The sequence below is a fragment of the Nannobrachium achirus genome (assembly GCF_963921795.1).
Source record: "Nannobrachium achirus genome assembly, chromosome: 23".
NCBI classification, from domain to species: domain Eukaryota; kingdom Metazoa; phylum Chordata; class Actinopteri; order Myctophiformes; family Myctophidae; genus Nannobrachium; species Nannobrachium achirus.
The window spans coordinates 31837761-31864756 of NC_137830.1; the positions used below are offsets into that span (position 1 = coordinate 31837761).

General features: G+C 43.6%; 1 protein-coding gene across 1 annotated transcript in view; it reads right to left on the minus strand.

Moving 5' to 3' along the window:
• Positions 1 to 564: 564 nt before the first annotated feature.
• The window catches only part of sema3aa (sema domain, immunoglobulin domain (Ig), short basic domain, secreted, (semaphorin) 3Aa), a 93050-nt gene continuing 66618 nt past the window's right edge, over positions 565 to 26996 (minus strand). Inside the window, exons 10-17 of the mRNA XM_080754489.1 lie at positions 21892 to 22036; positions 21118 to 21337; positions 20249 to 20340; positions 19201 to 19242; positions 18188 to 18345; positions 10669 to 10736; positions 5930 to 6078; positions 565 to 4453 (exon numbers count right to left, since the gene is read on the minus strand). Of these exons, the coding sequence (XP_080610615.1) occupies positions 3731 to 4453; positions 5930 to 6078; positions 10669 to 10736; positions 18188 to 18345; positions 19201 to 19242; positions 20249 to 20340; positions 21118 to 21337; positions 21892 to 22036 (1597 nt within the window). The 3' untranslated portion in view covers positions 565 to 3730. The remainder of the gene's footprint in view (positions 4454 to 5929; positions 6079 to 10668; positions 10737 to 18187; positions 18346 to 19200; positions 19243 to 20248; positions 20341 to 21117; positions 21338 to 21891; positions 22037 to 26996) is intronic.

A 26996-nucleotide genomic window follows, 5' to 3' on the forward strand; every position in this document is an offset into this window, starting at 1 on the left:
TTAGTTTATTTGGACTCAAGTTGAGCGCTCGTAGGGGCTGAGAAATCCTGGTCTAGTCATTTAGCGACGGGTCTGTAAGAGCATCAGAGCTACCCGGGACCCAAACTAGTGAAAATAGAAGGTATTTTTTCACTACTTTTAGACATGTATTTATGGTACTTATTAGATCTTTTCCCGAAACCACTGTTTGGGAAACAGTGCTCTATACAGTATATGTCTGTAATATTGCTATACATTACCATTTCTGCCATGGGTTACCTCCTTTTTAAACAATATCCAACTGGGTACCTCAGACCACCACACTGAATGGAGGTTTTATAGTCTGAAGAGAGAGAACGCCATTACGTTTATTTTTTATTTTTTACAGGAAATGTTTATTTGAGACAATTTGAATGCATGCCAGAAAGAAGTGTGGTGTTGCTGGTTACAGCAGGTACGTGCAGTGGCGTCAGTTCGGCAAAAGCTAAGGTATGGCAACATGACTGGTGTCTTGCGCGCGTGCAAGACACCAGTCATGTTGCCATACCTTAGCAACAGGCACAATGAAAAGTACATTTTATTATTTCCCCCTGTAGCCAAGGTATGGCAGCTGCCATAGCTTGCCATACCCAGTTGACGCCTCTGGGTACGTGGCAGCACCTGCTCAGTCAGCAAAAAACTTCTAAGACAAGAAGAAAGAGAGACCCTGGAAGCAGTGAACCAACCAACCAACACTGTCAAGGTTTCAGTGGATACACGTTCTGCTGTCATTTTATTGCATTGTCACATCACTCAAGTCCTGTATTATAAGGGGGGCGGGGAAGACAGAGAGAGAGGGACGGTACAGTGACATTGTTGAGTAAAAAGTTTGGGGTCGGAGTATCGGGGATAAGTGTCGGTCGATCCGTATCCTTGTTTTGGCAAAAGAGGACAAAGGTAATTCACACCTTGGTTTAGGGAACGTCACCTCTTGACACAAAAAATCACTTTTAAAGAGACATTAGAAAAAGTTGCACTTAACTGTAGGTAGCATTCACATGCAGTATAACACCTCCTCTCTTCAGACTAGTTTTAACATTGTTCCGCACTATTTCATACAGAGAGAGAGAGAGAGAGATTCACAGCTAATGTTTTTCAGTTTGTGGGTATTATCTTACATTTAATGGTTATTGGATGAATGAATGACGTATTGGGAGGTGTCTGAGGGGGTGGGGGTGGGGGGGGGGGGGGGGGGGGGGAGAGAGAGGAGAGAACGACTAGTGAAATAACCCGTCATGAAAACACAAAAGAAAAGACAGAATTCTCTGCAATGCAGCAAAAGGAGAAAAATTGTGCTTATCATTGATCAGGGTCTCGGAGGAGACTCATGCCTGATTTACGTTGTCGTGCGATGCGCTTGTCGCTCGCTGAAAATATCTGCTCGACGAGCTTGGGAGCTTGTCGGCCAGCTACTTCGTAGGACAAAAAACACTGTATTTTCAACAGAAAAATGTGTTGACGTGTTTGACAAAGTGTGGGCTAAATTAGCCCTGAAGGTGCATTCACACTGGGAACGATAAAAATAACGCTGTTGTTGGGCAGAAACCTCTCGTTCCAACTTTTCTTTTTTCTCTCGTAAATTAACGCCCTACTGATCATAATACATACAGTGTCACGCAAAAGCATCAAAAGTAACATGTTTGCATGCTAGTTTTGAGCTTGTCAATCTTGTGGGGGGCAGACCTCCATTCAGAAACACCCCCACTTAGAAATGTTTCTGAATGGAGATGTGTAACCCTACTTGTGATGCTTCTTCGCCTGAATCGCAGAAAACCGCTTTGCTCTGTTGCGTTCACACTGGACGCTACATTTTAGCTTGAAGCAATACCTCCATTCTCTTCCCCACACTCACACACTTTTTTTTTTTACTTGCTGCTCTGGGCTTAAAAGCAAAATATCTCTTGATGTAGCATCTTTAGATCTGACTTGAGTGAATCTCAAAAAGAATCACGGCGCATCCGGTGTGAATGCACCTCACGATACAGTTTAATGACATAAACCCTTGTACTCGTGCGTCTACACATAATTCTTTGTCAACATACGCATCCCGCAAAACAAGAGATGATCTAAATTGACACAAACTCACGTTGGTCCATCAAAGTTTTTTTTTTTCTTTTTTCAGTTTTTATGTTACTGCTACTATTTCTCCAATATTGATGAGCCAAAAATACCATTATATCAAAAATAAATGCAACCCTTTCACAAAACAATGAGCAATAAATAAGTGGTGTTCTTGTACTGTATATATGTACATACACAAAGAGTTACGTTTGTTGTATATATGTACACAAAACAACTGGAGTTTTCAGCATCGCCCACAGCTGGAATTCATGTCCAGTGTCTATGAATCCCAGGGAAAAGTTAACAAAAATAACTTAAGACAGGATCTGTGGGGGGCAACAAGTGGGTTAATGGCAATTGATCAACTATGTTGCTTGTACTTTTGCCCCCCACCAAAAAAAAGCAGTGGTGTTTATGGAAGAAGTAACTAAAGAAAAATGTTTCATGTTTAGATAAAAAAAAAAAAAAAAAAATAGAATTCCATAAAATAACTGTCAAGAACTAGCTTATTGAAATTATGAACATAGATCAACAACATTGTCATGCATATCTCTGTCTTGGCTGACCACGACCAAGGGTCACGATGAGGCATTTTTATGCTGCACCAAGACATGACTTTGCAGTCTTTCTTGCATGTTAATAATAACGCTCGTATTGATTTCCAAAGAAACATGAGCAGTGCTGATGCAGATCGCAAAAACACGAACCAAACCTTCAGTCCGTCGGCTGAGCTCTTGGCCTAACAGCTTGAGCCTTTCATGTACACGCCACAAAGAACTCTCGTGGCGACGCGCAACACCGCTTCAGACTGTGATCCGATGCACAGTTCTGCCCTCCGAAAAATTGTGCTGGTCTCGCTCCGGTTTCACTTGACAGAAAAAAAGTTACTCTTTGCGAACGGTTCAACAGTTTTTAATCCATTCGGCTTGATTCGCACAGATCAGAGGGCAAACGTTTATGGCGAGTGTCCACGTATAAGGTGTCTCCATTAAATGTCCTCCAACCATGTTGAATGAGTCCATCGGTGTAACGAGTGGATGTTATTATGTATATGGAACAGATCATTCACTGATCCTGACTTGAACATGAACGCCTCCATTGAAGTATCAGTCATACTGAAGTAGCTTATATACAGGAACCGTCCTGAACAACCAGCCATGTCCTCACACATTTACACAATGCCTTCCAGTTTTTAGTTTTTATTCAGTCCTGCATGATGCCGCTATCCTCTTCTTGTGTGTGTGTGTGTGTGTGTGTGTGTGTGTGTGTGTGTGTGTGCGTGTGCGTGCGTGTGTGTGTGTGTGTGTGTGTGTGTGTGTGTGTGTGCGTGCAGGGTGTGTGTATTCATGGGTGTAACTGTATGGTTTACAGTGACTACCGTACGTGCACCTTTACGTGTTTCTATCTCGAATAACAGTGTTTCATTCTGTTGTTTGTTGGGACTGCAGTTACGGACAGTTCATCATTAAATGGATGTGTATGTATATCAATCTACAGGATGAAGTATAAGTGTGTGAATGTATTTGCGCATGTCCCTGTCATGTTTGTATGTGTATGTGTATGTGTATGTGTATGTGTATGTGTATGTGTATGTGTATGTGTGTGTGTAGATCTGGTCGCAGCGCGTGCGTCTCTGTGCTCAGACGTGCGGTCAGACACTGCGCGGTGGTCTTTGGAGCTCGTGGGTCCTCCTGTTACGGCCCTTCTTGTTGTCCTGCATGCGTTTCCACTTGGCGGCCTGCTGGGGGTTGGCCCGCGCCGCAGCCTGGGAGCCTCCCGGCCCCTTCTGGCCACTCTGGGCCCTCTGGCTATTCTTAGGGGCCTGTCCGCCCGCCGCGCCCCCGTTCGGTTGCGTCTTCTGGGGGTTGGCGCTCCGCGGCGTCCCCTCCGCGGCCTGCACCGCAGCCTGAAGCCTCGGGCTGCTCAGCGGCGGGCTGCCCTGTTGCCTCTGGGCGTTGGGCACCGGGGTCTTCGTCCGAGGGGTGGAGATGGGACCGGTGGCGGCCGGGTCCGGCCTACCGCTGGGAGCCTTCACCCGCTTCTGCTTGCGCTCTTTCCTCCAGACGCGGTCGCAGAACTCCTCCACGCTGTTGAGGTCCGGGTGGTCCAGGAGAGAAAGGAAGTCTCGGTACCACATCCGGTGCTTGGCCGTGTGGCCCGCGCCGCCGCCAGCGCCGGCCACCGCCCCGGCGGCGTTGATGGGCAGGATGTCGCCCAGCCGCTGCGTGGGGATGACCTGGAGGCTGAGGCGCAGCAGGGGCTGGATGAAGCCGTGCTCCACGGCGTGGCAGTGGTACACGCCCGAGTCAGACGGAGTCAGACTGCGGATCAGCAGGCCCTGCTCCGTGCGGAGCACCCGCTCATCTAGCTTTATCTGAGAGGGAGAGAGAGAGAGAGAGGTAAACAAAAGGCAAAACATTGAATTAATGAAAAAAGACGAGGGTGGACTGAGAAGAAATTGTTTGAGCAAACAAAACAAAGGTCAATCTAAACATCCCCCACCCTCAGGTCTCCTCCCTCACTGCCACTGGTAAAGTTCACATGGGTTATGGGTCATCATATGGGTCAGTAGACCATAACAGAAGAGGAAAGGCGTCAGCAGTTAGAGGATGTTTGTCTAGTTAATGTGAAACAGTGTGAAATAGATATGCACAGACAGGAATGCGTGCGTGCGTGCGTGCGTGCGTGCGTGCGTGCGTGCGTGCGTGCGTGCACTTGACCCTATTATTATTATGCTTACTCCTCTTAAATATTCAGAATGATATACAGTAGGCCTACTGCATGTAGTTTGAACAGTACAGCATGTTTGTTTGTGTGGACATACACTAGTAAGACACAGTGATGTGGACATCAGTTATGTGGACATCATGGATCTTCATATATGGGCATAAAAGGGATTTGTTCCCCTGGCATCACAGGAATCTCCATATCTCCATATATGGGTATAAAAGAGATTTGTTCCCACTGGCATCACAGGGCTCTCTCTAACAGGGCATTGTTAATATATATATATTTTTTTTAAACTTTGTTTATTTGATTTTCAAATGAAGCATTTAAGGCAATGAAGTGGTACAATAATAAGAGTAGCAGCTTCTTTTTGTACAAACATCAAATATACAACAGTGGTATAAGGATTGCATTTTTTCACCCAAAACAACAGTAAAAGAATATACATAAGATTAAGAGAATGTTGTTACAGACAAGAGTACAAACACGCAAGACAACAACCAACGCAAGACAAATACCAATTAATATTGATGACATCAGGGAACTCCATATATGGGCATAAAAGTGATTCTGTAGTGTGACATCACAGTGAAGCCAGAGAGTGATGTCAGAGCGGCAAACCCATTCTGGTAGAGTGGTTCCCCTGACATTACAGTGACATCAGAGCATGATGACATCATGATGACACATTTTTACGGTCTATGGGTTTGCCCATAGAAAAATGTGTACACGTCCACTAGTATACATGTCTACATGGACACGGACAAGCTGTGACATTTCTCATGGTAAACCACGACAGATCATTTATTTGGATTTACTTGGGACGTGTTTAACGTGAGACCTTAAAAATAAGCATTAAATCCCATTTATTGAACTAGAGATATACAGTATATATATATATATATATATATATATATATATATATATATGACGCACTGCCGATCCGACCGTAATTCCCCTTTTATGCCCATATATGGAGATCCCAGATGTCATTAGTATATGCCCATATATGGGCTTATACTCGGTGCCACGCTGTGAGCTTGTATATCTGCTAATTTCTACGTTAAAGCATAAAAGAATGGTTAAAGTGGTTAAAACGGTTAATGGTCATGTAGTGGCTCACCTCGTGCTTGCGCTCGTCGCCGTGTCTCTGCAGCTGCCAGTAGATGACGGCTCGCTGGGACTTTGGACTGCACTCCAGGAACATGCTACTGTTCTCCACGCCGTACACACTGCGGTCCTCCACACTGCCCAGCCCACCGTCCATGTCATCTACACACACACACACACACACACACACACACACACACACACACACACACACACACACACACACACACACACACACACACACACACACACACACACACACACACACACACACACACACACACACACACACACACACACACACACACACACAGAAGACGACGAGAGGTTGGTTAAGACCTGAGGCCGATTACCCATTTAGGCCTAGAATTATTGAATGCTTTAACCAGTGAAAAATAGCAGATATACCAGTAAGACTCCCTAATCGGGAGATCTCCACAAATAGGCCAAAAGTTTGTTTTACCAATTATCAAGAATACGGGCAGTTGACAGTTTGCCATGGTTACTCATTGAAGTTGAATCTCCATATATGGAGATAACCTACGCATCACACTAAGTCTGACCTCACCAGCCCATATTTGGGCATGAGCAACTTATGTCTCCATATATGGAGATATGATGACATCACACAGTCCTCAGCCGATGATGTGGCGTGATGTCATACAATACACAAACGAGCCCTACAGTATAAAGGGGCAATTCTTGCCAGGAAAGAAGCATTTCTTCGACTCAGACCTTATCGCCAGGGTTGGCTTATAGCAGCTGTCGGTAGATAATGCCGGTCTTATATACTCATTGAAGGTGAATCTCCATATATGGAGATAACCTACGCATCACACTAAGTCTGACCTCACCAGCCCATATTTGGGCATGAGCAACTTATGTCTCCATATATGGAGATATGATGACATCACACAGTCCTGGGATACAATCCCTTTTATGCCCATATATGGATGGAGATCCCTAACAGAATCCCTTTTATGCCCATATATGGAGATCCCTGCTCTGAGTATCTGACTGAATCCCTTTTATGCCCATATATGGAGATCCCTGCTCTGAGTATCTGACATCACTAATCCCTTTTATGCCCATATATGGAGATCCCTAACATAATCCCTTTTATGCCCATATATGGAGATCCCTGCTCTGAGTATCTGACTAATCCCTTTTATGCCCATATATGGAGATCCCTGCTCTGAGTAACTGACATCACTAATCCCTTTATTGCGACCGTAAGGTCGCAGTTTAGTATGAAAACCTCCACCGGCCGTCCGTCGGTCACACGTCCGGTCGACCGCACGTCACACGTGCGGTCGACGTGTGATGAGGTCACGATGAGTCATCTATGCCCAAATATAGATTTCTAGGTCAGATGGCCCATAGAGTTTGTGATGTCAAACCTAGCAACCCAATATAAACAAACCTGATGTCAGACCTGAAGTATCCTTTTATACCCATATATGGAGATACAGAGATCTCCATATATGGGCATATTAGAAAGCCCATATATGGGCATATACGGATGACATCAGGGATATCCATATATGGGCATAAAAGGGACAAGGGCTTACAGTTAAGAGATCTCCATATATGGGCATATCAGAAAGCCCATATATGTTCATATACTGATGACATCAGGAATATCCATATATGGGCATAAAAGGGACAAGGACTTACAGTTAAGAGATCTCCATATATGGGCATAAAGGGACAAGGACTGTTACAGTAGATATAGAGATGTCCATATATGGGCATAAATGAACAAGGACTGACAAACACTGAGATCTCCATATAACCTATGGGAATATAAGGGACGAGGACTGTCAGCTTGTAGACCTATTTTCTAAATATTGTTGTACATTAAAAACTTGAAATGGGTCGTTCTGCATAGTACTTGGGATTTGTTGATGTAAATGTTCACATAGAGTGTAATAATTGGTAAAACAAACTTTTGGCCTATTTGTGGAGATAAGCGACCAACGGTCGCTTATCTCCCGATTAGGGAGTCTTACTGGTAAGCTATAAGCTTAGTTGATCCTGGCGATAAGGTCTGAGTCAAGGAATGCTCTCTTCCCTGGTGAGAATTGCCCCTTTATATAGGGCTTGTTTGTGTATTGTATGACATCACGCCACATCATCAGCTGTGGACTCTGTGATGTCATCGTATCTCCATATATGGCCATCTCCGTATATGGAGATATAAGTCGTCCATGCCCAAGTATGGGCTGGTGAGGTCAGACTTTGTGTGATGCGTAGGTTATCTCCATATATGGAGATTCAACATTCCAGGTGTAACTATGGCTGCCCGTATGACGTGAGAGGTGGAGGTTGTGGATTGGCAGGCAAGGAGTCGCAGTGGTGTCCGGTAAGAACTTAACCGAGATGCCTTGAATCGTATGAGAGCATTCCCCACTAGCTGAGTATCTTAAGATGGTTGGATGTGATGATAAGCTATAAGCTTAGTTGATCCTGGCGATAAGGTCTGAGTCAAGGAATGCTCTCTTCCCTGGTGAGAATTGCCCCTTTATATAGGGCTTGTTTGTGTATTGTATGACATCACGCCACATCATCAGCTGTGGACTCTGTGATGTCATCGTATCTCCATATATGGCCATCTCCGTATATGGAGATATAAGTCGTCCATGCCCAAGTATGGGCTGGTGAGGTCAGACTTTGTGTGATGCGTAGGTTATCTCCATATATGGAGATTCAACATTCCAGGTGTAACTATGGCTGCCCGTATGACGTGAGAGGTGGAGGTTGTGGATTGGCAGGCAAGGAGTCGCAGTGGTGTCCGGTAAGAACTTAACCGAGATGCCTTGAATCGTATGAGAGCATTCCCCACTAGCTGAGTATCTTAAGATGGTTGGATGTGATGATAAGCTATAAGCTTAGTTGATCCTGGCGATAAGGTCTGAGTCAAGGAATGCTCTCTTCCCTGGTGAGAATTGCCCCTTTATATAGGGCTTGTTTGTGTATTGTATGACATCACGCCACATCATCAGCTGTGGACTCTGTGATGTCATCGTATCTCCATATATGGCCATCTCCGTATATGGAGATATAAGTCGTCCATGCCCAAGTATGGGCTGGTGAGGTCAGACTTTGTGTGATGCGTAGGTTATCTCCATATATGGAGATTCAACATTCCAGGTGTAACTATGGCTGCCCGTATGACGTGAGAGGTGGAGGTTGTGATATTTCCCGATTTAGGGAGTCTTACTGGTGCCCATATATGAAGATCCCTGCTCTGAGTATCTGACATCACTGCGATGTCACCTGTGATGTCACAGTGACACATCACCACAGTATCAGGCGTTACACGTATATACCAGCAACAACAGACTGTTGCCACAGCAACGTACACAAAGGTTTGTGTACACATGTGGTGTGATGTCATACTGATGCGGAGATATGAGCAGGGCAAAGGTGTGACGTGTGACGTGTGACCGACCGACCGACCGACCGACCGACCGACCGACCGACGGACGGTGGAGGTTTTGATACTAAACTGCGACCTACGGCCGCAACAAGCTCAGCTTGTAGATCTGCTATTTTTGAAAAAGTCTTGAAAATGTGTGCAAATCTTATATGCATTTTCAAAGCGAACGTTTGTAACTCAAATTTTGCTTCTTGGTTGTCCCTGGAGCTAAATATTTGGAGATGCAAATATATAAAAGTAATATATATCATATTGGGGTCCTTCACATGAAAAGGTTTGAGAACCACTGACATAGTAGTCTCTCAAGATCAAACTAACTGAGCTCCAGTTAAGTGAAAATTACCTTTTCTTTGACGATGGCTGGCCAGATTGCTGACATAGAAACACAGGTTTTTCAAAAAATCGTAGAAGGAGTATGTGGCCCCAGGGCAATAAAAGGACCGTTTGGTTCAGATTCTCGCAAAGTCGCCAAATTTGGCACAGATGTTGTCCATAACATACTTAATCATTTTAAGATGGGTGCCAAAGATGGGCACCCCATGGTACTGCCATAATTGAGCAATGCAATTGGTGTCCCATTAACTTTACATTACAGGGAAAAAAAGCAAAAAAAATAATCTGCTTTAAGTAGCATATAACTGGTCAAACTAGGGGGTTTTCATGATTCTGAATCCATTGCAAACATCCGTTTTGCATAAAAAAACATTCATTGGGCTAAAACGGCCACCACGAAAGTGTTAAAAGTGATGACTCATCACTTTTCATCACTAAACCATAGTCTTGTAGGGCAGTTTTTTAGCCCAAGGAATGTTTTTTGTGCAAAACGGATGCTTGCAATGGATTCAGAATCATGAAAACCCCCTAGTTTGACCAGTTATATGCTACTTAAAGCAGATTCTTTTTTTGCTTTTTTTCCCTGTAATGTAAAGTTAATGGGACACCAATTGCATTGCTCAATTATGGCAGTACCATGGGGTGCCCATCTTGGCACCCATCTTAAAATGATTAAGTATGTTATGGACAACATCTGTGCCAAATTTGGCGAATTTGCGAGAATCTGTGTGATGTAGATCTGCTATTTTTGAGTAGAGGAATTATAAAATATGGCTAAAATGTTATGAATACTTTGAAGTTGAAAAAATGCTTCGGTGGTCACAGCTCCTTAGCTGTCATAGGAAAAGTTTGAGGTTTGTGGTTGAGTTAAGTGAAGAGTTTAATAGCAATCTGGTGTGGGTGTGGGTGTGCGGGAGCACGTGTGTGTGTGCGTGTGCGTGTGCGTGTGCGTGTGCGTGTGTGTGTGTGTGTGTTACCATGATGCTGTAGGTCTGAACACTGGGACAGAGGGTCTCCGTTCCTGATGTCTTGTCGTCTGGTTCGCCTGCAGAGAGAGAGAACAGAATGTTAATAATCAACTGTAATGCTTTTCATTCAACGAGGATGGCATTGTGTTGAAAACCCTCCCGATATGAACGAAGGTCGTGTTTTCCCAAAATAGGGCCACTGGGTCTAAAACGTGGTTAAAAGCTAAATGGGAGCCATCACCAGTGGTGGAAAAAGTACTCACATATTTTACTTAAGTAAAAGTATCAATACTGCAATGTAAAAATACTCTGTTAGGGTGCCCACACACCAAAATACCTAGAGTGGAATCCGCCAATGCATTTCAATGAGAATGGAGCGTTTTTTGCAGAAATCCTCTACTGGCAAAAAACGCTCCATTCTCATTGAAATGCATTGGCGGATTCCACTCAAGGTATTTTGGTGTGAGGGCACCCTTACAAGTAAAAGTCCAGAATTCAAAATCTACTTGAGTAAAAGTATGAAAGTGTGGACAAAAGTAAAAGTACAAAATGTTTGAAAATAACAGATCTACAAGCTCACAACGTGTCGCATCGCGACAGCTTGTAGATCGGCTATTTTCAAATAGCCAAGGTATAAAATAAGCTAAAGAGGTTAATGTATGTTTTATAATATAATAATCTGCTAGTAAGTAACTAGTATACTAAAGTTTTCAAACAGGCCTAAACGTAGTGGAGTAAAAGTACAATATTTGGATCTGAGGTGTAGTGGAGTAGAAGTAAAAGTATTGGAAATTGGAAATACAAATAGTAAAGTACAAATACCTCAAAATTGTACTTAAGTGCATAACTTAAGTAAATGTACATTTACACCACTGGCCATCACATAATAGGACTGTGTGCAATTTCCCTTTTAGCCAGTAGGTGGCACTGTTAGCTAACACAACAGTACATGTGCAGATTGTGCACAGAGCTGTATGTGAATCATCTGTGATGAACTGGGGGGGGTTACAACTCGGAACAGGAGTGTTTATTCAGCCATCAGTCCACTGTTGAGACCACATGGGTGAATAAATGACCAAGAAGGGGAAAAAAAAGAAAAAACCCTGGCAGCAAGACGCAAGAAACATAAACCTGCAGCTCAATGAAACACTGTGCCTTTTGGCCACCGCCGTTTATGAAACACGTACAGTATTGTTACGCTTTTTGAAAATAACTCGTAAAGCGGCTTCCCCTCCGTGTCCTTTTAGGACTTGAAAAGGGCCAATAAGGCCCCCCAGTGTCATTGAGTGGTTTTACTGCGACGCTATGCTGGCTCTCCCTGAATGTTCCTATACTCCTCTCCACTCCAGACAGTGGTGAAAAGTAACCTGTAAAGCAGGGGTCTTCAACAGGGGGTCCTGGACCCCTAGGGGGTCCTCAGAGTTACTACAGGGGGTCCTCCAAATCTTTGTGTGATAGAAACTTTTTTCTCCTTTTTTATATTAATCACTTGTACGTCCATATTCTGAGAACTTTAGCCAAAAATAGCAGATCTACAAGCTCAGCGCGAGGCGTTGTGAGCTTGTAGATCGGCTATTTTGGGCTAAGAGGTTTTGTGTAGAGGGGTAAAAGAGCAGACTAAGTACAGTGAAAGGTCAAGTTTATTAAGTATTGATGGTTCAAGTGGTTAAATATCTGAAAACCCACATTAACATGAATCCAAAATATACTGATGATCATGCTGTCAAACAATGAAACCATATGAAATCTATGAAAAGGTTGTGGGGGTCCCTGCTTCGTCTCTCTCTCAACTAAGGGGTCCTTGGCCTGAAAGCGTTGAAGACCCCTGCTTTAAAGTACATTTTCTCAAAGTACTGTACTTAAGTACAATTGTGAGGTAGGCCTACTTTTACTTCACTGGAGTATTTCCAAACTTGAGTTACTTTACTTTGTTGATTTTGATTCGTATTAAAAAAATACATTAACAACTTCCAGGGAAGTGCTGGGCCCCTGATTCAGCCCGGGAGAAAAAAAAGAGAGAGAGATCTCTCTATAGCGCTGCTGCTACTCTACTATTACGTTGTTGTCGGGTGGAAACCTTGTCGGGTCCAAAACCGTTGTTGTCGGGTGGAAACCTTGTCGGGTCCAAAACCGTTTGTTTTGTATTTATCATTTAAAAAAAGATTTAAACTAGTGAAAACAGCCGATCTACAAGCACACAACGCCTCGCACCGCGAGGCGTTGTGTGCTTGTAGATCTGCTGTTTTCACTACTTTTGTGCGACGGCCTTATATGATGAAGCAGGGCTTTGCTTTGCGAAAAAAAAATTACAAATTTGAAACATGGAGATACGAGGTTTCTGTCCGACGATTTACTTTGTTGGCTGCCCAGCCCCCAAAATGGAATGAAGGCAGACATTTTATTTTTATTTTTTTCCTAATGGCCGGCCTGGACCGGTCAGGAATGAACCGGCCGTTCGGGAGTTGTCCCGCTTTTCCCAATGGCCAGCACGTCCCTGACAACTTCAGCCCTAGGCCAATATACAAGTTCACAACGCGTAGCGTCTCTGCTGTCGGGCAGAAACCTTGTATCTCCATATACCGTCTTTTTATATTTCTTCATAAAGCAATGCCCTACTTTATTAACATAGCAAAAACACGACATAACAAGCATCGCTTAATTGTAGTTGGGATATTTCTGGGGAAAAAAAAAGGAAAAACCAAAAGAAATTGGATTTTGGAATTTTCACCTATAATGACATGCCGAAAATAGGGATGCCAGATTGAAAGTGGTTAAGTCTGTCTGTGGGGCTTTTATACATATTTAGCCAACGGAAAGATCCAACTACATTGGATTCATTGGAACAACACATGTTATTTTTTTTTTTCATTTCCTCAATAAGTAGCCGTTTTGGATCCTAATACTGTACAAAGTTTATGCCTGACAGTGATGATATTTAAATTGTTTCACAAAATGAATGAATGAATGCGATGAATGCGATGCAATGCGAGAGTGCGGTCTAGCCAACACCAAATCGGGAACCTCCTGAATCGCCTCCACACTCTCCTATCTAACATCAGGGTCTTGAGCTCTACAGCAGGGGCCTTCAACAGGGGGTCCGGGACCCTTAGGGGTTCCTCAGAGTTACTACAGGGGGTCCTCCAAATCTTTGTGACTTTTTTATATTAAGCACTTGTACCCTAGCGTCCATATTCGGAGAACTTTAGCCAAAAATAGCAGATCTACAAGCTCACAGCGTTGTGAGCTTTTTGGCTAAGAGGTTTGGTGTAGAGGGGGAAAAGAGCAGACTAAGTACAGAGTAAAAGGTCAAGTTTATTAAGTATTGACGGCTCAAGTGGTTAAATCTGAAAACCCAAATTGACATGAATCCAAAATACACTGATGATTGTGCTGTCAAACATTGAAACTATATGGGATCTATGAGAAGGTTGTGGGAGTCCTTGCTTCATCTCTCTCTAAACTAAGCTGAAAACGTTGAAGAAGACCCCTGCTCTACAGTGTTGTTAGCTAAGCTGTTGCACCGCACTGCATCTACGTAGGTGGTGCGCATGAATGAATGAATAAATGAATGAATATCAACGCAGGAAAAGTCAGCCACTGTGGCATGGTGTTTCCTTTGAACAAGCGGGTATTGATACTCCGCCCTAGTATAGGACTGTGTCGCTTGCCGACAAGAATTGAGTGTGTGTGAGTGTGCGTGCGTGTGTGTGTGCATGCGTGTGCACCCATGCACACTTAGCGCTTCCTCTTTCTATATTGCACCCAAATTATGGACATAAAGGAAACCTACAATCCTTCTCTGACTTACTGTCTCAAACACCTCCCCCCCACACACACACACGCACACGCACACGCACGCGCACGCGCACGCACACGCACACGCACACACACACACACACACACACTACAAACACAATCATGGGGTCTCATTTGTAGATTTCCTGGCCCAACATTCCTGTCTTCTTGGCCGTCTGAGCATGTGTACGAGGCAGAGTGTCTGGTTCTCATTCGGGGCTGCAGGGAAAATATCATCGCCGTCGGATGAAAACCTTGTATGTCCACAACCGTTCCTTTTTTATCATTTCAAAGAAGCCTTTTAAAACAGTGAAAATAGCCCTACAATAGCTCACAACGTGTATGCGATGCGTAGCGCCTAGAGTTTGTAGATCGGCTATTTTGACAAAATTTGGTGCAAAGTAGGGCAGTGGTTCCCAAACTTTTTAGCTTAAGACCCAAAAGAGAAATTAGATGTTTGCCCGGAACCCAAACTATAGTGAAAATAGCAGATCTACAAGCTCACAACGGAAATAATAATAATTAAAAACAAAATGTAGGCATGAAGGGACCCATAAAAAATGTGTCCGTGACCCACAAATGGGTCCCAACCCAGTGTTTGGTTGAATTATTGGAGATACAAGTGTTCCGCCCCGGCAGCATGCAGTGATATTTGGAGTGGAGCGCGGGGCAGAGCGGAGGCCCAAACCCGGCCTATAACCATGGGGTGTAACCCCACCCTGCTCCACTACACCCACCAGCCTACTTCTGTTGGTGTGACAAGTTCTGCATGAATGAAATGAAGGGGTGTGTCTGTGTGTGTGTGTGTGTGTGTGTGTGTGTGTGTGTGTGTGTGTGTGTGTGTGTGTGTGTGTGTGTGTGTGTGTGTGTGTGTGTGTGTGTGTGTACGTGCTTGTATTCAGGGGCGTCAATTGGGTATGGCAGGGTTATGCAGCTGCCATACCCTGGGTCCAGGGGGGAAAATAAAAGTTACTTTTAAATATGAATCCATGAATGTCTCTGTTCTCTGTTGAATCTGTTCTGGTTATTAGGTAAATTACAGTAAAATAACTACAAATGCAAAATGTAACAAAATGGTCACTTTAACAAGGTATTATAATTATATCCTCCACACTTTTATTCTCCCCATCTTGATGGTATATTCCCAGGTTCCGCAGGTCAACTGCACAGGTGCAATGCATTATTGTTAATTGTGGTATGTTTACTAACGTGCCAAGTTTAGCTGCACTTGAACAACCGTTCCAGGCTGCCATATACAGCCTAAGAAACCGTAGACACGGGGGAAAAAAATAAAATGTAATTCTTAAAATAAATGTATCATGCCTGTTGCTAAGATGACTGGTGTCTTGACTGGTGTCTTGCGCGTGTGCAAGACACCAGTCATGTTGCCATACCTTAGCTTTTTCTGAACTGACGCCACTGCTTGTATTACTACATGTGGGGGGCAAATGTCCCCGCAAGTATAGACTATTTTGAGAAATAGACACTGTGAGGAACATTTTCATGGTCCTTATACAAGAGAGATGGATGCTTGAGCTTTTAGAGTTGGGATTTACAATTGGTAAAAGATCGGGATTGAACGGTTGGTTCAGGTTTAGAGGGTTGCGGTTAGAGTTTTCCTGACGTTTAGTCGCGCGCCGAAAATACGTCCGATCTACAAGCTCAAAACGCTGTGCGAGCGCGTAAATCACGTCTGCTTTCAACGCTGTCATATGTTGACGTCCCCACAAGTATAGTAACGCGACAGCAGTGTTGTAAAGTAACTAAGTACATTTTTTAAGTACATACTTAGTACACTTTTGAGTTATTTGTACTTTACTTGAGTATTTACAATTTCCAATACTTTTACTTCTACTCCACTACATCTCGGATCAAAATATTGTCCACTACATTTATTTCAAAACTTTAGTTAATAGTTACTATGTAGATTTTATTACTGTATTATTACAAAACATACATTAACCACTTCAGCCGTATATACATTAAAACAAGTAAAACATCTGAGTACTTTTTCCGCCACTGCACGAAAGTGTGTGTGTGCATGCGTGTACGCACGTGCGTGCGCGCGCGCGTGTGTGTGTGTGTGTGTGAGGGCTGTGTGGTGGTCAGGTCTAATCCCGCTGGATACAGCAGAGGGTAATTTGAGGGTGTGTTTGTTCAAACCTCCCAGTTTGTAGGGTGAAGTGGTCAGACAGCTCCTGTTGGCTATAATTTGGTATGTGCCGTGCGTGTGTGCATGCGTGTGTGTGTGTGTGTGTGTGTGTGTGTGTGTGTGTGTGTGTGTGTGTGTGTGTGTGTGTGTGCATGCGTGAGTGTACTTCTTGGCTGTTGCGTGAAACGATCACAGCCCTCTTCCCTGGCTCTCTGGTTGCACGTCTGTATTTACCTCCTCGTGGAACGCAGCTCATGTCCGCGAGCGTTCGTTCGTGCACAAATTACTGTATTTTTGACTTGTGTTCGTGTAGTTTTTTCCTTTGTAGACTAACTGGTGTGTTTAGATGTTTGGATGTTTTGGTCTGGTTGGTGTTGTGTGTAGTCTATGTACATAGGCTGGATACACAGGATGGCGCGGGGTGTATAAGCCTAAAGGTCAGAGGTCAGAGAGCCTGTCCCCAAAGCCATGGGAAACTCTGGCAGGGGGAAAGTCGACGAGCGATGCTTTCCTTATGCCTGCACAACCTGCCTGTCGACAAACTAAAACAGCAATAAAGTTTCCCTTTTTGTTAATGAAAACTACATAAAAGCTTAAATAAACAAAGCAAGACTATCCAACTAAAATGTGTTGTATAAATCGAGGCTAAAACCTCATACCTGAAAAACTAATAATAAAGCTATATAAATCCTGAACGGAAACGAGTCAATTCCCAACTAAAAAGAAGAAACTAACCCAAACTATATACAGAAATCACCAAACTAAATAGAAAACTCAAACTAATGAATATTTCAAAAACCATAATAGCTGTGCCCACTGAGGCGCCCTTGAGCAATACTTAAACCTGACTACTCCAGTGGAACAGCTCCACGGGCCAACAGTGGAAGATTGTGGTCGCACTGGGCAGCTCACATGTGTCAGTTTCTATAGCTTGCATGAATGGGAGGCTTGGTGTCTAGTGCAAAAGCGCAGCATGTGCATGCTCAGCGAAAGCTTGCTCGGTTTAAAGAAAGGCTTTAAAAATAACAACACTTTGGTTTGGTGTGTGAGAGAAAACTGCTCCTACTAGTGCTGGTTTTGACATTTCTATTTGGTTTTAGTCGTAGTCTTAGTCGTAGTAGAGTACAATTACATTTAGTTTTAATTCTAATAATCTGAAATGTTGTCTCATTTTAGTTGACTAAATGCCATAAGATTTTAGTCGACAAAAAATTACAGTTGATTTAGTCCACTAAAATATATGTTGGGAAGGCTGGCGTCGCAATGCCTGATTTTACACTTTGGTACATACCGCGTTGTGAGCTTGCAGATCTGCTATGTTCAGAGTGCAACACCCGAGGTCAACAAAATGACTTGTCTCTTACCAGTAGTTCTACTGGATCTCTTCTTCCCCGCTAGTCCCTCTGTAACATTTTAGTCTAGCTTTCATTTATCGAGGAAATTGTCAACGTATTTAGTCTTAGTCTTTAATAATCACAGCTTAGTTCTTATTTAGTTTTTGTCAGTGAAAAAAAGGTAGTTGAGACTTTTTTTTTTGTCATAGTTTTAGTCGACTAAATGAACAGAACCCTGGCTCCTTACCTCTTGGCGGTGGGGAAGTATCTGGAGCACTCGGAGCCGTCCCAGGCGCAGTACGGGTCCCGGGCCAGGCAGCACTCAGCGCACGCCTTGCCGTACACCTCGCAGCGGTGCAAGGGCATCTGTGAAACGCCCAGCGCCGAGCCTAGGTACAACTGTTGCTGTTGGAAAGAGTCAGAGAAGTATTTAAAACCCATTTAGGCCTAGAATTATTGAATGCTTTAACCAGTGAAAAATAGCAGATATACAAGCTCACAGCTTGTAGATCTGCTATTTTTGAAAAAGTCGTGAAAATGTGTGCGAATCTTTGAATATTATGTATTTTCAAAGCGAACGTTTGTAACTCAAATTTTGCTTCTGGGGGGGTCCCTGGAACTAGATATTTTGAGATGGGGGTCCGTGGCCAAATACATATCATTTTGGTGGTCCTTCACATGAAAAAGTATGAGAACCACTGACATAGTAGTCTCTCAAGAACAGACTAACTGAGCTCCATTTAAGTGAAAAGGACCTTTTCTTTGACGATGGCTGGCCAGATTGCTGACATAGAAACATAGGTTTTTCAAAAAAATCTTAGAAGGATTCAAAAGACACGGGTCAAGAATCGGGTCAAAATTCTAATTTTCACGATTTTTCAAAGATAGCAGATCTACAAGCTCGCAGCGCGGCACTCGGTGCCGCGCTGTGAGCTTGTATATCTGCTATTTTTCAATAGTTAAATCATAAAATAATGATACACAAAATGTGTACCCGTTCTAAATGGGTTAAAACCCATTAAAAGAATTGATCGATCGTGTGTGACTCGGTTCGACTGGCTGGCCCTCGGATAAAGAGTTCTTGTGTGCAGGTTGCGTGTTTCCGAGTCTCGGCGGGCGCGTTTCGTCCTCTTTGGAAATCAAGGAATGGCGCGGGGGGTGAAAATACATTCTCAGGTTTTATTGTTTCTCTTGGACTCTCTCGAACCCGTGTTCAGATGAAATATTATGTGTGAAAACAGGGTATTCTTTTTTTCTTACCTGCTTGGTGGAAAGCTCCATGGCGGTAATGGGAGTTGGCTCCTGCATGAAACAAAATTCACCACATTTAGCGCAGGGTTTATTAATTTTGAGCATATTGTGTATTTTTTTTATTCATGAACATGAGTTTAACCCACACCATCAATTTGACTTCAAACACGTTCAATCTGGCGCCCCTATTTTGGAGCGTGTGATTGTAGTTTATAGTTTCTACAAGCTCTATTAGAGCAATGTTTTTTCAAGTAGGGATATTTTCGCTATTCGTCATACAACGTACTGTATGTAGGGATAAACCCCATTAAATCCGGGAACTCTGTGTCATTTTTAGATTATAGCGCTTGCTGTTCAAACAAATTGCAGATCTAAGCTCACAGCGCAGCACGAATACAGTACATCTGCTATTGTTTTACATTTTCGAAAATTCTTGAAAGTGTGACTGATAATTGATTTAGGGCTAGGGGTATTCAACAGGGGGTCCAGGACCCCAGGGGATACTCAGAGTTACTACAGGGGATCCTCCAAATCTTTGTGTGATAGAAACTTTTTTTCTCCTTTTTTAGATTAACCACTTGAACCCTAGTGTCCATATACTGAGAACTCTAGCCGAAAATAGCAAATCTACAAGCTCACAAAGCCTCGCGCTGCGAGGCGTTGTGTTGTGAGCTTGTAGATCGGCTATTTTTGGCAAAGGTTTGGTGTAGAGGGGAAAAAGAGCACACCAAGTACAGAGTGAAAGGTCAAGTTTATTAGGTATTGACGGTTCAAGTGGTTAAATATCTGAAAACACACATTGACATGAATCCAAAATACACTGATGATTGTGCTGTCAAAAGATGAAACTATAAGGAATCTACGATAAGGTTGTGGGGGTCCCTGCTTCATCTCCCTCTCAACTAAGGGGTCCTTGGCCTGAAAACGTTGAAGACCCCTGATTTAGGGCATTTGTAGAATCGGCCTCAGGTCTTAATGGGTCGTTGAGTGATTGATTCAATCACACATCTTCTATCTACTCAACAACAGAACAACTGAAAGAAGTCCATGTCCATACCCTGAAGACGGTCATCTCCTCCAGAACCACCTCCTCCAGGTCGTGCCAGCTCTCTCTGGGAATGGTCACCACCTTCAGCACCGTCCCCATGTCTAAAATACATCAGCACACAGACATACAGTATGGACTCAACAGGTTTGTTCTTCCTTCACAGCAGTGGTTCTTGTGTGTTTTCACTATTAGGGAATCTTACTGGTTATTAAAGACTAAGACGATCGATGATTGCATTCAATTATTGATTATTATGTGTTTCTTTTGTCCAGGGGTCTTCAACAGGGGGTCCGGTACCCCAAGGGGGTCCTCAGATTTACATAATAATAGAAAAGATGATGTGTTACAAACAAACGTAGAAATTACACAACACTGATGATGACAGTGCTGTCAAACGAGACTATGAAGCTATCTTTGAAATCTAAGAAAAAGTAGAATTTGCAACACAATTTTATGCACTGTATGTAATGGGGGTCCCTGCTTCATCGTCATTCACCGCCATTCGTCTCTTGGCTAAGGGGTGTATAGCCATGAAAAAAAGTTTAAGACCCCCTGGTTTAGTCCAGTGGTTCTCAAAGTGGATTTCAGGGACTCTCTTGGTTCCTTTCTGGGAAGTGGGGTCTAAATTGACCCTTACAAGTCTGTAACTTTGACAGTGTACAAATGTACACATTTGTACACTGTCAAAGTTTGAGAACCACAGGTTTAGTCAATTAAAAAGTATTGCAGCCCTAGCCTGGTTGCCAGCCTGTTCCGTTTCGCGATCTGTTTTTCTCTGTGATGCGGAGAGACAAAACAGATTGTGGAACGGAGCGAACAGGCTGGGACCAGGCTATTCCAGCCCTGCTGCAGAGAGAGACTGGGAGTCGTTATATCACCTGTGCCGATGAACATCACGTCGTACTGTCCGTCCTCGGCCTCCACCCTGTCCACCACCAGCTGGGAGAACTGATAGTCCACGTCTGTCCGCACCACGATGGGACGTCCCCCCATGGGGTGGACGGGGTTGTACATGGCCGGGTGGCCCCGGGCGAACGTGATGACGTCGTCCGGCAGGTCCTTGGTGGAGTCGAACCCTCCGAATGTCTTGCTGGGACACTGAGAAAGGAGTAAGGACACATTAAAAAGATTTGGACTTGTGATGTAGCCTATAGATACCTTCCTATGTAACTTTGCTCTTCCAACCTGTATTTGAACCTGATGTCTTGCTTAAGTCCCGACATTCTTTTTACCATAGAGTTAAAATAGAGCTTGCCTGCTTGTTCAGGGGATAAATTGAATCTTGACGATGAGGTCAACATTTTTGTCAGATCCTGTGTCTAGGTGAGACTTGACCTTTGACACAATCTAAATGTCTCAATTGAAGAGCAGACCAAATAGAACCACCCCAATTGTATAAATTATATTCTATTAACATACTCTACCATACAGATTGGATAAAATGATTTTTTTTTTTCATCACAAAAGTTACATAGTGAGGTTTTTAACTTATTTAACCAGTCCAAATTTAGATGATTTATTTTTTTACAAAAGTAGCAAAAATAGGCAAATGCAAATGCAAATGCCAATGCAAAAAACAAATGCAAATGTCAGATAGGGCTTAAGATTGTTACATTGCGAAAGCTGTGTAATTGCGGATGCATTTGACTCACAGTGCCAGGGCGGGGGTAGGGCACCCTGCCTTGGAAGGGCACCCACTGGTAGTTGGGTCCATCTCTGTGGGCGTAGGGGCCCAGGAAGACCCTCCTGATGTCTGCCATGTTGTACACACACACCGCCGAGCCTTTGAAGATGTTACTGCATGAGAGGAAAGAGTGTAAGAAGCATGTTTAACATACGGTACGTGATGATAATAATCATAAAAAATGCACAGCCGAACATCGTAAATGTAAAGATCGAATCACAATGTGGATCTCGGACTTCAAGTGACCAGCCTGTGACATCATGTCATGATCCATGATGTCTGTATGACCACAAACGTGTGCAAGGTTTCAGCCGCGGCTTATTAACTATAATTATTATTGTTAAATATTTCAAAAAGTATAAAACTTATATTAAAACAGCCTATATTAGTGGAGGTACTGGTTTACTCCACAGCTCATCAAAACGTGTGACCCCTTAACCTCCCACAAAAAACACCATAAAGGTAGCCTGCTTACAGACCATAGACCCCGCCCACTCTCAGAGTGGACTCTTTCTCTGGTCTGGAGCTGAGTACATGAATCAGCATTTATTTTCGGCTGCTCCAATGAGCGCGGGGGGTGGGGGTGGGTCTAACGAATATCCAATCCGCGCAGCAGTTAAAACGATTCAAACGAAGTTCACACACACAGGCAGGCTGAGGAAGGCACACACACACACGCGCGCGCTGATTTCACCAAGCCTAATGTTGATTAAATGTTTCTGGTCGCAGTTCTGTGTGGTAGCAGTCACTGGCACAGACAGAGACACACACACAATCACACACACACTCCGCGACCGTGCGTCGCGTCCACCGTGCGTCTCGATCACCGTGTGTCGCGATCACCGTGCGTCGCGATCACTCCCCCGTAAATCGCTCAGAATAGGGCACAGTTTCAGACTACTGCGTGAGCTGAGTCTGAGATCAGGCTACCATAAAGGAGCACCTGTCTGCAATTTGCAACTGGTCCTATGACAGGTCTTCAACACTTGACAACAGAATACCCCCTCGCCCCCGCCCCCGCCCCCCCAGTGTTGATGATTTATTGTATGTTATTGCATGTCTTTAAATGTCTTGATGAATTGAATGCATAGGACCACAATGGAAACGAGCACTCAGGGCTTTTTGTGTTGCGCTTTCAGCACCCTTGTATAATCGTACTATTGTACTTTTTGCAAACTGTTAATAGAGTATTCAATCAATCATATAATAAACAATGTGGCTTACAATTTATAAACATCAGCTTAGGATTTACACTGTCTAGAGAGACAAAGTATGACGGAAGGAATCGAAAGTGAGGGAGGTAAAAAGGAGAGGGGGAGGCCGGCGAGATCAAAGATGGAATCGAGAAAGGAACAGTCAAAAGGAGACAGGAGAAGAATTCGTCAGTGATGCATCATCACTAGACAGGGATTTACTGTTGAGAACTGGCGATGCGCCGCGGAAAGACAACAAAATGAGTCTTCAGCAGAACAACAAAAGGCACGAGGTAGAAAGGTTGTCATCGTTTAACTGCGGGGATGACAGATTGGAACTTTGAGTTGATTGCTTGCAGCCCTCCAGAGAGCAGACAGGAATTTGGGCAAGCCACCAGCAGAACAGGAGGTCTGTTTCAGAGCACAAGTGGAATTCCTTTCCAGGATTTTCGTTCTGAGCACTTGGCCCCCGAAGTCGTTTTAGCAGCGCCAGATGGGTGGGTTCTGCTCTTACTAGCAGGGCTATAGGTCCAAACCAGGCAGGGTCAAAATCCATCACGAAAACCAATTGATGTGGCTTTTCTCTGTGTTTTGACACAGGTCAGCCAAAAGACATCAGCAATCTGAGACTCACGACAGCCCAGGATTTGGGAGTTCCAAAATTATTTTCCAAGATACATATTCCACTGCCATGATTAAATATCTACAATAAGTGGCTATATTGAGACAGAATAACCAATTTAAAAACACACAACATGAATACAAAATGTCCGTAAACACAGTTGGAAATAATTCTCGAAGCGAATAATATGCACTTCCAAATAGCCTGAATGCATAATTAACAGTTCTGTTCCGAAACAACATAATATGTCAATTTTGGAACGAAAAACCTAATTACACAGAGATTAGCATTCAAAGTCTCCAGAATTCAATCCAAACCGGAGATCTAATAGCTCCACGTTGGCAACCAAAAAGACTTTAACTTACTTACTGTTCTTTGAAATCCTAAATCAATTTAACTTGTTTATTTTCGAACGCAAACTCTTAAAAAATCCATTTAGACCTGGGAACGCATCCGTGTCACTCTAGATTTTAACCACTTTAACCATTATTTTATGCTTTAACTATTAAAAAATAGCAGATTTACAAGCTCACAGCAGCGCTGCACCGAGTGCGCTGCACCGAGTGCATGGCACAGAGTGCATAAAATATTTTGAGATGGGGGTCCGTGGTCAAATACATATAATTCTCGGGGGTCCTTGACATGAAAAGGTTGAGAAACACTGATATAGAAACATAGGTTTTCCAGAAAATTTAGAAGGATTTAGAATATAATTATTTTTAGGTATTTTTCAGGTCTTAATGGGTTTTATATATCGTCGTTGTTGGGTAGAAATCTTGTATGTCCAAAACTGTTTGTTTTTATCATTTAAAAAGATGAACTAAACTAGTTAAAACAGCCGATCTACAAGCACACAACGCCTCGCACCGCGAGGCGTTGTGTGCTTGTAGATCGGCTGTTTTCACTACAGTTGTGCGACAGATTTACTTTGCGAAAAAACGTACACATTTGAAACTTGGAGATACAAGGTTTCTGCCCGACAGTGTCGATATACTAATTACATTTGAAGTACGTAAAACGGTTTGTTTTTTCTTCAATAACACACATTGGGAGCAGAGTGGACGTCCTTTGTCTGTCTAAGCGCGCGGGGGGACGTTGCGGCGTGTCGGCCTCTGCGCCGGCGGTGACGCGGGTGGCATTATAAACAAACTGACAGGCGATCGCCAAAGCATGGAAGATGAATGCATTAGCATTTGTAAATGTTAATTACAGAGAAATTCAATTAACCGCTGGGGCACGGAAAAGACACTCCATTATGTGGTGCGCCTCTGGAGAAGGCCAGACCCTGGCATATTATGCGCGCACGCGCACGCACACACACACACACACACACACACACACACACACACACACACACACACACACACCCGTTGGGAGAGAGAGTCAAAACAGCATTTCATATGCATTACAGACACACACACACACATGCATGCACACATGCACACATTGCACAAACACACTTTAACGCACACGTGCACAGGATCACCATCAAACAGCGACCTGTCAGTGCGGGACGGGCGGCCTGTGTGCGCCTCATTAAGTGGCGATATTAAAAGCGCGCTCCCTCTGATATATAGCACTCTATTCATCTCTGAAAAACCGGCCACTTAGAAAACCAATTAAACCACTCTAATTCCTCAAAGCCCTTTAATTGAATCTCCGAGCGGATAGCGGCAGTGTCTCCGCGTGTGTGTGTGCGTGTTTGTGTGTGTGTGTGTGCGTGCGTGCGCATGAGGGTGTGCGTGCATGTGTGTGTGTGTGTGTGTGAGTGCATATGTGTGCATGCCAACAAGCATGCAGCACCCGCCCAACGGCATTTCACATTATGTGCACCAAACACCCCCCCCCCCCCCCCCCCACACACACACACACACACACACCAACCCCCCACACACCACCCCATATGGGATTAGCGACGCGCGGCGCAGTGCCATTGTCCAGTGATGTAAAGTACATTTACTTTAAGTACTGTACTTAAAGGAGGACTTCACCACTTTTCAACCTATCTTCATATAATAGGTTCTCACTAATGTTCATAATAAAATAGCGAATTCTTTTTCTACTCGGTCCAAGTCTCCTAGGAGAGCTGTGGGAAGTTCAGAATCCATCGTCTTGTGACATCATCATTTTCCCAAAAAAGAAATTAATCAATATTTTTGAAAAGAATATTTAGATTTTTATTATCGCGAGAACAATGGCTTCCACTTTAACATTGCAACTTTTCAGGAATAGTAAACCTGCAGTTTCTATTAGCTTGGATTACCAATCGATGATGTCACAAGACGATGGGTTTCTGACCTGCCCACAACCCTGGGTTATTTTTTAGTGAGGACCAATTATATGAAGATAGGTTGAAAAGTGGTGAAGTCCTCCTTTAAGTACAATTTTGAGTTTTTTGTAAATTTTCCAATGCTTTTACTTCTACTCCACTACATCTCGGATCCAAATACCGTAGGCTAGTTTTACTCCACTACAGTTATTTGAAACTTTTAGTTGCTATAGTTACTTTGTAGATTGTGATTATCATCACAAAACATATATTAACCACTTCAGCCCTGTACGCATTTCAGCCATTTGAAAATAGCCGATCTACGAGCGCACAGTGTGAGCTTGTAGCTCTGCTATTTTCAAAAGATTGTTATACATTTGAACATTTTCAATGGGACATTCTGCAAAATGAGTGCACTTTTGGTACTTTAAGTACAATTTGATGCCAATACGTTAGTTCTTTCACTCAAGTACATTCCATCTCCTTCTACTTGTCTACCGAGTATTGCAGTATTAATACTTTTACTTAAGTAAAATATTTGATTACTTTTTCCACCACTGTGTGCACCAACCCCCCCCCCCCCCCCCATATGGGATTAGCGGTGCGTGGCGCAGTGCCATTGTCTGGCAGCTCCAGGGTTCCATTGGTTGTTTCTTATCGTGATGCATGGGCAGTGATTGATGGCGAACGGTTTGGACACAAAGCCACCCCCGCCACCCCCGCCGCCACAGCCCCCGACCTCCACGCAAATCCATCATCATCCTCATCCTCATCATCGCGGTAATAAGTGCCGCCATCTGTGGCGTTTCACCGTAACATATCGCCGTTGTCGGGTGGAATATTATGTCCAAACCCGTTTTTTTGTATTCATCATTTTAAAAATGATTTAAAATTGTGAAAACAGCCGATCTACAAGCACACAACGCCTTACACCGCGAGGCGCTGTGTGCTTGTATATCTGCTGTTTTCACTGATTTTTGTGTGACACT